The sequence below is a fragment of the Lynx rufus genome, unplaced genomic scaffold (genome assembly GCF_022079265.1).
Source record: "Lynx rufus isolate CCGP_SWC_20201006 ecotype Redwood Valley unplaced genomic scaffold, mLynRuf1.p SCAF_7, whole genome shotgun sequence".
In the NCBI taxonomy this organism is placed as follows: Eukaryota; Metazoa; Chordata; class Mammalia; order Carnivora; family Felidae; genus Lynx; species Lynx rufus.
Window position 1 is genome coordinate 35,082,634 of NW_025814889.1, and position 12,150 is coordinate 35,094,783.

Here is a 12,150-nt window from a genome sequence, read left to right on the forward strand (position 1 = left end):
GGAAGAAGGAGAGAGGAAAGGAGAAAGAGGGGGAGTGGAGGGGAGCGTGAGAGGTGGCAGGCAGGATGCACAGTGCCCAGAGGTGGACTGCGGTCTCTGGCAGCTCTGCATCTCGGGGGGAAGCTGGGAGTCCACACAAAGCTGGAGGAGGGGGGTCAGGCCACCTGCTGGAGGCAGGGCCTAAAATGGAAGGGAGAGGCCAACCATGGTTCATCCTCCCCCAGGGGAAGGGGGTCCCTGAAAGAGAACGAGAGCCCCTGCTTGAGTGAACAAGCATTTGAGAGAAGGTACATGAGGCAGGGAGCTGAGCAGAGGTGCTGGTGTGGTGGGGGGAGGTGCCCAGGTCCTTGGCAGCACTGGTCTCTCCTGGGTTTTGGGACATGGGACTGAGGCACGGGTGGGGGTGGGGGGAGAGCGAATGAGCCAGGGAGAGGCGCTGAATGCAGCTGGCAGCACCGCAGCCGTGGGGAGAGTCGATCTCACAGAGTATCAGGGAGCAAAATGGTAACTGACACCAAGCAGAGATAATATGAATTGTATTATGTTAGGATGTCATTTAGACATAACAGTAATCATGGAGATTAGTGGTGTCTAAAGGCGAAGTGGTAACTGGAGCACGCAGCTGCTCCAGGCACCTGGCAGCCTGGGAGGCAGTAAGGATTCTGCCTTCTTCTGTCAGCTCCTACCCTGTGGTGTGTTCATTCAGAGGCTCCTGGAGGCTCACACTGTACAGATAACTGGGGACAGTGGACACAAGGGGAGGAGCCAGCAGGGGCTGGGGTTAGGGACTGGGTCCTTGGCTCTGGGGAGAGGAGACCTGAGGTGGGTGGTGTGACAGGGCTGCCCTTGAAGTTGTTGGAGGAACTGGACACTTTGAACTGGAAATCTTCTCCATGTTTTTTTTTAAATTAAGTTTTTTTCATCCCCAGGAATGTTTCAAAGGCCTTCTTTCATTTATTTATCTTAAGAGCACACAATGAGCACTTACTAGGTGCCTTACTAGGTGCCACAAGATTGAATAGATCTGACACTTGCACTCTTCCCCCCGGGAGCAGATGAAAAACTGGGGGTTATTGACTAAGTTCCTTTTGGGGACCACAGAAAGCTCTTTCTGTGCCTCAGCATGCACCTGGGTGGGCTGCAGGATCCCAGTGGCTGCTTCCTGCTACTACTGAGCTGCTTTCTGCCCAGGTCTCCTCCAGGACCAGGGTGCTGGATGGATGTGTCCCCATGGCGGGGACAGGCCGGGCAGACACATTGCAATGTATGCAGGCAACCTGCAGTTCAAATAAACACCACAGACATGCTCCGAAGGACAAGGGAAGGCAGAGAACAGGCAGTATTGGGAGTGGGTGAACGAGGAGACTGAACTTGGACCTTGACAGCCCTCTGTGGTCTGCCTGCCTTGAGTCCTCTCTCCAACCCAGCTGGGAAGACACTCCAAACCCAGATCGGACAGGTCTCCTCCGTGTCCTTCCTGGCCTAATGGGCTGACCCCTGCTTAGTGAAGGGGTAGGGGTGACCAAAGCGCAATTGTGAGAGGCAGTACCTGTGCCCACTTTAGTGCATGAAACGTGAACTGAATGAGCTACTGCCCTGTTTCCAGAGATGAACCTTGAGTTGTGCAGGCAGGTTCCCATAGCCTCTGCCTCCTCCTCTGTCAAACAGGAGCAATCACTATGCAGCCCTCACAGGCTCTGTGAGGACAGTCTCAGTTCACACAGGACGTGTTCAGCGCCTACTGGTTGCAGTGTTGCTGCGAGGACCCCTCTACTGCTGCAGTCTGAGCAGTCAGTAGGGTGGCCTTGCCCATGGCCTTCCTGCACTGCCCCCTCTCCTATAGTAGCAGCTGGGAGCATCGGCAGAGCCTCAGACCTGGTGGGGCAGGTCTGAGGATCCCTCTTCCCCTCCCAGACTCAGGGAGTTCTGGTTTCTTTCTCAGTGGCAGGGATGGAGAAGCGAACCACGGAGTACTTTCCACAGGGCTTCTTTACACAGTGTGAATAATTTCCCACATTAAATAATTAAATGTAATAGCTAATACCACCCTTCCCACATAAAGGCTTTATGCAAGTCATGTAATTATTTTTTATCATTCATAGTGACTTTTAAGCTCTCAAGCGCCAGGCAGGAAAGAAACCTGTCACAATGTTGCAACAATATGCAAATCCCCCGGTACTAGAGCCACGGTGGGGAGGCCCCTCCCTGACAAAGCCCATTTGTGGCTGTCTGCATGCATTGTTTGGCATCAGGTACCCTGTGGACATCCCACAAATAAATAATAATCAGGCTGCTAAGAAACAAGCAGGAGCTACGCCCTACCCAGCGGGTACCTCTTGACTCTGCTGAAGTCTGCTGCCAGGGGCTCAGGGAGTTGTTATGTGGTCCCTCCTTGCTGCCTCCCTTCCTTCTCTTTCCGTTTCTACTCCTTTGAATGAGACTTACATATGTGGGGAGTTTCTGGGCTGAGGGGGTTCCCCTGCTGGTGGGAGACCCTGGTTTCTTAATAATTTGAATAAACAGGTTTCAAATATTTCGAGAATTAAATAAGAGGCTGAATGAAGTCCTACCTTAGCCTAGGGCAGTAGTTCTCACTATGGGGTGTGCACTGTCCTCTAGGGTGTTTGGGAATCTGTGGGAGCACCCCTAAGATTCGGGGGGTGAAACTGGTATTTTGTAATGGGGGTGGGTAGACCAAGGATGCTAAATGTCCTGCTATGCATGGGACAGTTCTGCCTAATGAACTGTGGTGTGTCCTGTATGACTTTTGGGAGACATGTAGGGTGCCACATGCAAATAAGGACCGTCACTTATAACTTATCTTAAGTTTTTATTCTAAGGTCTCATATCTCTGCTCTTTCCTTGACTTCTACTTTTTGTGTGGAATGAATGCTACTAAATACAGACTTTCCCCACTGCATTAAAATTCAGGGATTTTATATATATGTGTGTATATATATGCATATAATATAAAATGTATGTACATAAATATTACATTACATTTAATATATAAATATTACCTTATATGTATAGATGTGAATTTTGTGTACATAAAGATTTATGTTTCCTCTGATTTTCTTTAAGAAGAATTAAGGAGGTATCACAAAGTGTTACAAAAAGAGAACTTTGGTTCAAAAAGGATAGAAGACAGCTAATCTAAAAGGATGTCTAAGTTTCTATACAACTTTTAAAAGAAAATATTGCTTACTCTTGAAGCTTTTACAGTTGAATTTTCCAGGTTGGTGAGGGAATAGAAAGTCATTCAGTCCAAGAGTCATTCATATTTCTATATCTACACTGAACCTTGGCCATTAACCAGCCACTGAGGAGCTGCATCTCAGGGTTTACCCATGGTGTTCCTCAGGTAAGCATTCCCCAAGTGCTTTCACAGGATACACAGGTGAGATCTCCCTTGGGTGGAACTGTCCCTCACACTGCGGGACATCCAACATAGTTGGCCCCACCCACTCAACCCTCAATGTCAGTTTCACCTCCTTGGATCAGTGTGGGGCCCTGCAGATTCCCAAAAGTGTGTTCTGTGGAACAGTTCTGGGAGATGTTAATTAGCATATCAAAAAACCCCAATGAAACAAAAGAAACAAACCAAAAAACAAGGATCCAGTCCCCTAAAAATGTTGCAAGTGTTGATTCTCATAGCCTTTCCTGGGGCTTTAACCTGGGGCAGTCTTGGAGCACATCCTGCATCACAGGCTCTGAGTCCTACACGAAGAAACCTGTCTCATTACACTGAAGACAGCAGTTCCCTAGTTTAGGTGGTGATGTTAGGTCCTGCCGAATGCCACTCCAGATGGCAGCTCTGTAGGTATTAGCAGCCACTCCTTTGGCTTTCCATCTCTGCTTCCCTCTCTAGCTAGTTCTTGGGAGTGACCTGGGGAGGGTGAGAATTGAAGGGGGTTTCCTCATAGGGTGTTAGACCTGTCATCGAGGGGTTGGGATCATCTCTGTGAGGAAGGACACAGGGTTCCTCAGTTTTCCTAGGGGATGCTGTCTGTGGAGGACAGTTTTGGTTTGCTCTTATTCAGGTGACATTTCCAGAGACTGACAAGTACCAGGTGCTACTGTGTTAGCATCTGGAGGGATATAAAGGTGGGCAAGAGGTAGTCCTGTGAAAAGACTATCCTGACCTTCCTTTGATTCCTCTGCCTCACCCTCACACCTCTTCACCATTGGGCAATGTCACGACTCTGACCACCTCTCTCTGTCCTCCACTGCTGTCACCTGTGCTTCCAGGAACAGACTCCTGCTTTCCCTCTTGGCACATAACAGTGCATTCTTCTTTAAGCAGCACGCTGACTCAAAAACATGAATCCAATTATATAATTCCTGCTAAGGCCCTGCTCCATGTGGTTTCTGAGGGCAGTCAGGGTAAATCCACACCCCTTACAGATTTTGAAGGGTCTATATCCTCTAACCTTTTCTCTTACTCACTGCTCTCAGTTCCTAAAACAAGTTGAGCTTATCCCTGCCTGCCTCAGGACCTTTGCTCTCACCTCTCCCTCAAATGCTCTTCCGGCCTTTTCAACCTCTGGGCCTCAGTTTAATGGTACCTTCCTGACAACCTTATCTCAAAGAGGTGTCTCTTGCCTCAGTCATGCTCACCCTGTGGTGGCCTATTTTGCCCAGCATAGCACTTGCCCTATTCCTTAATCTCTTTGTCTCTGCACTACACTGTGAGCCCTGTGAGATAGTACCATGTCTCAACATCATCACTGAGGTGCTCAATAACCATTTATAGAAAGAAAAGATGGAAAAATCAGTACTAGTAAGTAGAAATGACAGAGGGGCACATTTCAGTTCAATATAAAGAAGGATTCCCAACAGAGCTGCCTGTAGAAATAGGGGATCCCTTATGGCAGAAAGGAAGAATGTGTAGAGATTTCTGCATTGATGGAAGATTGATGATCTTAATGGTGTTTTCTTTTTTTTTTTTTAATGTTTATTTATTTTTGAGACAGAGAGAAAGAGCATGAATGGGGGAGGGGCAAAGAGAGAGGGAGACACAGAATCGGAAGCAGGCTCCAGGCTCCGAGCTGTCAGCACAGAGCCCGATGCGGGGCTCGAACCCACGGACTGCGAGATCGTGACCTGAGTTGAAGTCGGACGCTTAACCGACTGAGCCACCCAGGCACCCCAATGGTGTTTTCTGATATTACCATTTGGATTCTCTTTTCCTTGTTCTCCAGTTTTGTAATTTGCATCCTGCATGCATGCATTAAACTTTCACTGAATGCCTCTCATGGGACACAGAATTGCATATGAAACAGTTCCTGCCTTCCAGGAATTGGGCAATCTAATTTTTGTCTTCACATCTTGAAAGTCTTCTCATGTCAAGTGCATGTGCATGTACGTGTGCATGAGTGTGTGTGCACATACATTAATATGTAGGCTATTAGACGTCACCTATCAGGTGACTGTTCCCTCTCCTGAAAGTACCTGTCACTTCAGATTTGGAAGGGAAATCCAGGTGGTCCAGATAAATCCAGGGAAACAAAGGGCCAAGGACAGAATGAGGGAATGAGGGGTATAGGGAGAGAAGGGGCCTCAGAGGAGGTGGAAGGACATGGGAATGGAGTGACTATATCAGTTTACATAGACTTGTTACTTGAGAGTGGCTTGCCTTCATTCTGTCTCTGATTTGCTTATAAGGAAGAACATGAACATTTGCTGAGGACCCACTAGGTACAGAGTGACATCTCAGTTTGTTCATGTTTATTGTTTCAATTAGGGTGTAGTGGTTAGGGCTTGGCTTTTGAATCACCTAAACCTGCGTTAAAATCCCCCCAAAACCAACAGCAAAAAACTAGCTCTGCCATCTTGGACACATTACTTAGCTTTTCTCTGACCTTCAGTTTCCTAAATACCATCATACTAGTCTCACAGATTGATTGGGATAGTGAATGGAGAATATCTAATGCAATGTTCTTCTGACACTTAATATATATTACTTCCTTCCTTCCTTGTTCCTGAATGTTACTTTTTTTTTTTTAATTTTTTTTTTAACGTTTTTATTTATTTTTGGGACAGACAGAGACAGAGCATGAGCGGGGGAGGAGCAGAGAGAGAGGGAGACACAGAATCGGAAACAGGCTCCAGGCTCCGAGCCATCAGCCCAGAGCCCGACGCGGGGCTCGAACTCACGGACCGCGAGATCGTGACCTGGCTGAAGTCGGACGCTAAACCGACTGCGCCACCCAGGCGCCCCGTGTTCCTGAATGTTACTTAATTTAACATATTGGAATCGATACACAATGGGTTCGTGTGTTTATTCACTGCTTCTTAAGTAGAAACAGGAGTAAGGCTGGATAGGTTTTCTGGGGATGAATGAGATAATGAAATGGGGACTTTGCAAGACCAAAGAGTGAGCCAAAGTCAGGGAGTTCTATTCTTAAAAAGGCGAAGTGAGCAAGGCTATGCTCACCAACCTGCCTGTCGTCACTGTTGTGTCCCTGGAACCAAGCACACTGCTGTGTCGGTGCTCAATACAGTATTTGTTGCGTTGTTGGTGAACTTTAGCCTATTGGGAAACCTGGTCTGAAGTCTAATGGACTGGGAAAAAGAGTAGCTGGTGCCCCAGGGATCACCAGGGACACGGCTTATATTCAGCCCACAGTAGCAAGACTAATTCCAGACCACACTCTTCCCACCTTCCTTAGGGTCTTCCTTAGCTCAGGAACCTGGTGGGACAGGACCCACAGGGAAGGAGGCTCAGCACTTGCAGCTGACAAGGACTGGGGAAGTCCAGGGATGAACTGGCCAAGTCAGGAGAAAATCCACACTGTGGGATCCTTGAGCAAGAGACTGCTGTCTTACCCTGTCAAGAGGGCTCCCACCATTATGAGTCAATTTCTGGTAGAAAATTAACAGCTGGAGAACAAGTGGGGAGGGTGAGGTAAACCATCTGGCTTTGTGAAGCCAGAGCAGCTGGGCTGAAGAAACTAAGACAGACAGAAGACAGCAGAAGCTGGGAATATTATGGGTAAGAAGCGGTGTCTGGAGCTGTGCTGCCCAATATAGCAGCTGCCGGCCACATTTGGCTATGTAATTTTAAATTAATTATAATAAATATATTTGAAAAACCCATCCTCCGCTGTACTAGCCACATTTCAAACATGCAATAGCCACAGGAGGCTATATTACTGACAGTGCATATGGAACATTGCAGAAAGTTCTATTAGATAGAGCTGGTCCAGAGGCCTCACTTCATCCCTTAGATTTGAAAGGCCTTTGGACCCTAATTCGTTCTACAACAGGAAAGTCCTGAGGCTTCAGTTGCTCTTATTCAAGAAAGCTGGGGTACCAGGAGGGTCAATGAGGGATTTTCCTTTGGTTCTTTTGACCTCTCTGGACCATTCTCAGGCTAGGAAAGAGCTGAAAGAGGAGGCCAAGGTTTTGATCACAGGATGCTGCCAGGGTCAAATGCCCTTTAGCATCCTCCCCTGGGGGAGATACTGAGTGGGCAGCAGCCAAGGGGAAGGTGATACATCTCAGCAACAGCAGATCTGCTTCTTCATCCCTCCATGACCCATGTGAAAGTTTACAGGGAGCAGAGGAGTTAGGAGCCTTTTACTGCGGGGATTCCTACCTTTCTGGGCAACTGACTTCTGTTGAGGAGGACAAGCCTGGAGCCTCTCCTTCTCTCCCCACCTCCTCATTGTGCTTGCTGAGTCATTGTCAACAGTAAATCCCAGGCAGCCACGTGACATCATTACCCCTTCTGGTAAAACCTTAGCTAACAGTGGAGTATCTGTGACCAGGTTTTTGCCTCTCCCTCCACGGTGATGTCAGAGCTGCCCAAATGGGCTAAAGCCTTGGAACAACCCAGGATCATTCTATCAGCCACCAGGTGGCTGGTGGCTCCCCTTTCACCTGACATTCTCACCTTGGGTAAAGTCCAATCTGAAGTTTTCAATGGGATTGTACTGAATCTATGGGTCAGTTTGAAGAGAAATGACATGTTTATAATATTGAGTTTTTCAACTCATGGACATGATATTTCTCAACTTACTTAGTTGTCTTTAGTTCCTTTCTATGAAATTTTATAGTTTTCTCTGTAGAGATCTGAGACATTTTTGGTTAGATTTATTCCTAGGCATTAGATATTTTTCAGCACTTATTATAAAGTGTATCTTAAAAATTTTTTCTGTCTTTGCTGATGCATTTCAATTCATTATAGAACAGTGCAGTTATTTAGTTACCTTCAGAAAATTTTAACCAAGACTTTTCCATGCTGACCAACTTGGTCCTGCACAATCAGGTAGGACCCAGGTACCATTCAATGTCTCCAAGTATCTCCTACTCTAGGGAAGGGATTTCCTTTGGCTTGCTATTAGGTGTAGAATCAATACTACTATTACCTACTGCATTCTCTTCAGACATCACCACAAATCTCTGAGGTGGGGGACTGATTGCTCTAAACTGGTTTATATTCACCCATAGTTTTTGGTGTGTTTGGAATAGAGTGTCAACTTAAGGAGTGGGGCAGTTGGATTTAGGGCAGGGATTTACTTGAGTAAATTCAGTTTCCATAGTGTGGTGAGGAGAACAGAAATGAAGAACTTGGCAACATCAATCACCATGAAGACAATGAAAGAAAAAGTAAGAGTACAAAGTGATCTAGCCAACTCTCTGACCAACCAACCAATCACAGACACTGAAAGAATAGAGAAGAAAAGTCAAGCACTGAGAACTTCAGGTAACTTCTCCCTGGTTACAATTGATGCCAGTCTTCTACACCCTTGCTACCTAACTGATCTTTCACACCCAATGCTTATAAGTGCAGACTCATTCATATCATAGATAAATAATCATTATAGTGAAATAAAGGTGCTGAAGAGAATCTCAGTTAATGGTGAGATATGAAAGCTGTTCTGTATTTCAGGTCACTGTATACGCCACTGGTTCTTGGCTTATAACACCAGGGCTTCAAGTTGTTTCTGGTTTGATTTTATGCCAATTTTGGAGGATGCTTTTCTTGGAGTCTATTCCCTAAATGAAGAACATAGCTTAATGAGAAACTAGGACACCCTGTTCTCTTCAAGTCTCCTTCCAACTGGTCAACCTTCCTTGCATGGCCAGCCAGGTCCAGTGACCCTTACCCCTCTTATTATCAGAAGTCCCTTTTGAGGTATTCACAGAAAATATCCATTTTTCTCTCAATTTACACCACAGTTTGACCCTGGCATGTGTGAAATGCAGTTGACCCCAGGATAGCTCTCTTATTTCTTTGGGAAAAGTTTCTCTTAATTTATTCCATCTTCTCACAATAGAAAACTAGGGATTGAGACAACTAGGAGTCACTCTATGGTTTAGACCACCTCAGCTAGCTACTTCCTAGAAAATGGCTTACTCCTTGATCTGCAGGATTTAGGTAAGGGTGTCTTTCAGGCATAAGCCCCTGCAGGGATCAATTTCATTTTCTTCTTAGGGCAATTTGCTTAATACATCTCCTATACTTATGAGGTATAATTCAGAAAGTCCAATGCAGGGTTCTGCAGACTGCATCAGACACCATCAGAGACACATCTGAGTCAACTGTGGAATGACTCAAGGCTTTGAAATATTTAAACCATATGTCTCATGAAACTAGGTGAAAACGATGCCAGTTTCTCTACTAGAGGCTGTCATCTGAGACTGAAGCTCAACTTGGCAATGATCCTGTATTCCCAGCCTCACTGGTCACGTTGCTGTGGGCTGTGAACCTGTCAGTACTGCTGAGCCACATGACTTGGAATAGGACCACAGGTAAGCAGAGGTACTGTGGGCCCCATGGAAGGTGGCCAGGGACATTTAGTGGTCTTTTCTAGGCCAGGACAATATTTATGCCCCTGAATAAGACTGGGTTTGGAAGGGAAAGTGAAAAGAGTATATTTTCTGCCCTGGAGGAGGTAGGAAAACACCATTATTTTCACCAAATGACATTTATTAAGAGTCTTATCCTCTGAAAATTAGCCAAGATTCACAGGCATTCTTTGAGAGAAGGAATAAGTATTACAAGAATATTGTCTGACTTATCTTTGAAGTCTCTCAAAGGTTGTTTCCCTCTTTCTGAAAAGTACCCAGCAGAACACCTGACATGGAAGATGCTTGCTAACAGCTTGGCACAGTGGAAATGACATCGACTATAAAGTCAGAGGCACCAGATTCTATTCCCAGTTCTGCCACTTAATAATGGTGTAATTAATATTACACTTAATTGCTCTGAGCTTCATTTCCCTCTTTCCTAAAATGAGGATGCTAATACCTTTCTTACGAGGGTGTTTTGAAGATTATATGCAATGAGATATGTGTATCACATGGCAGGTTATTCAGAAATGTTAGTTGAATTTTAATTCAAAGAAGATGACATCATGGTAAATGAATACAGATCCAATAGCCAAGGAGCACCCCCTCTGTCCCAATTAATCCCAGGACAAGTAAAAATTTGAATAAAAATGGAACATATGGTCAAGGACTCTTCCTTTTTGTCTCTTTTTGATGTGTTGTATCTGTAAAAACTAGTAAAGGAGGGGGAGAGAAGGCTCAAAAAGCTGGAGAGATTTCCTCAAGTCTGGAGCCATATGATTCTCTTAAAACCAACTCTTTCCTTCTTACTGCTCTCCAAAAGGGGTTGTGGTAGCCAGAGAAGCCACTGAGTTGCTGCTATACCCTCCCTCAGGAGTAGCTGCCCATGTTGTGAATCCCAAGCCAGGGGATGCCAATGATTCTGACCTGTCTTCAGGGGTGGAAGATGGTGGGTGATATTCAAGTCAGTTTACTCCTCCATTATCCAGGAGAAGGGAGTGGGGCTGGTTAGGGGGGCACAGAGAATCCAAGATGACAGGCAATCCAACCTTCCCTACCCTGCCTCATTCAGCCAATAGTTCTAATCTTTCTTCCAGGCTTTGTTTCTAGAAGTTGCTTATAATGTCTGCTTATAAGACATTTGCCCTTTTTGTACTGGAAAGTGCAAGGGAACAATGATGTAGCCTCCGAGGAGGGGAACAGGAGGTCCCCATAGGCTGGAATGCTGAGCCCTGAGCAAATGAAGCCCTAGCTGAGCTTGAGGGTGGTCTGTGCAGCTGATGAAGTGAGAGAAGAGTAGAACAGCACCCTGAGTGAATCTGGGGGACTGGTTGTGAAGAGGTTTGGTTTGCCAGTTGGTGGGAATAGCTGCTTCTAGATTATGTGTTGGGGGGTGAGGGTGGAGACAGGGTAGGAAAGGGGAGAAGAAGGACCATCATCTGCCTCCTTGGAAGAAGAGGCTTGGCTCAGGGAGGAATCTGTTTCCTGTATATCCCAGCCATGGACTAGAGACTCTATCTCAAGGGGTTGTCCTGGTCCAACTCCTGGTAGATTTAGGAGGTATAACATTTGTCTTCCAAGAACATGGGGTCTTTCACTGATTAGTTTTGCCCCTCACTCTCCTTCTTTCAATACTGGCACTCCTTCCTCCCCTTCTTCTCCATCTCTCTGGTCCCTGCAGATCAGACACCTTTTTCAGAGGCCTACCTTGGGTTTGAAGGCAATGAGCTTCAGAATCATCTCCACAGTGAAGAGGCCAGTGAAGAGCATGTTGAGGATGTTCATGGCGATTTTGAATAGGCAGCTCTGGCCATAGTGCTGAGGGGAGGGGAAAGATTGTGAAAATGAGGCGGGAACATCCCTACTCCTCACCACCCTCCTCTCAACAGAGATCTTCTTTGAACTAAAACCTGGAAGGCCATTCACATCTCCATGGGCAGTAAGGTGGACTCAGGAAAACCTGCAAATTCTTCCCTTCTCTGCTAGCTCTGAAAATGCAGGTTGGCAGAATTCTGTGTTCCTGCTTTGATTGGTTATGACAACTTTATGGAGACTTCTGGCTCTCAGGAGAGCTCAAGCACAAGTTGACTTCCCTGAAGACAGGTGGATATAGAACCAACCTCTACACCCATGCCTCACTGACAATAATGAGCTCTTCAAGCTCCCCCTCTGTTCTCCATTTCCTTCACTCTAAATGTTTTCTTAACCCAGGCTCCTATGGGTTCTTTCATAAGATGCCAGAGAGGAGCTCATCCTTGAAAGGGACACTTATCTTTCTCTATCTGGGAAAAGAAGACAGTTCTGCTCTTTCTGCTTCCTTGGTCAATATGAAGGTGACACGCTAGAGAC

At 46.1% G+C, this 12,150-nt stretch overlaps 1 protein-coding gene across 12 annotated transcripts in view; it reads right to left on the reverse strand.

The window, feature by feature from the left end:
• CACNA1C (calcium voltage-gated channel subunit alpha1 C) overlaps nucleotides 1-12,150 on the reverse strand; it is a 662,038-nt gene that overhangs the window by 65,909 nt on the left and 583,979 nt on the right. For all 12 annotated transcript variants that reach the window (XM_047065565.1, XM_047065566.1, XM_047065559.1 and 9 more), the window contains one exon: nucleotides 11,509-11,619. In XM_047065565.1, the coding sequence (XP_046921521.1) occupies nucleotides 11,509-11,619 (111 nt within the window). The remainder of the gene's footprint in view (nucleotides 1-11,508; nucleotides 11,620-12,150) is intronic.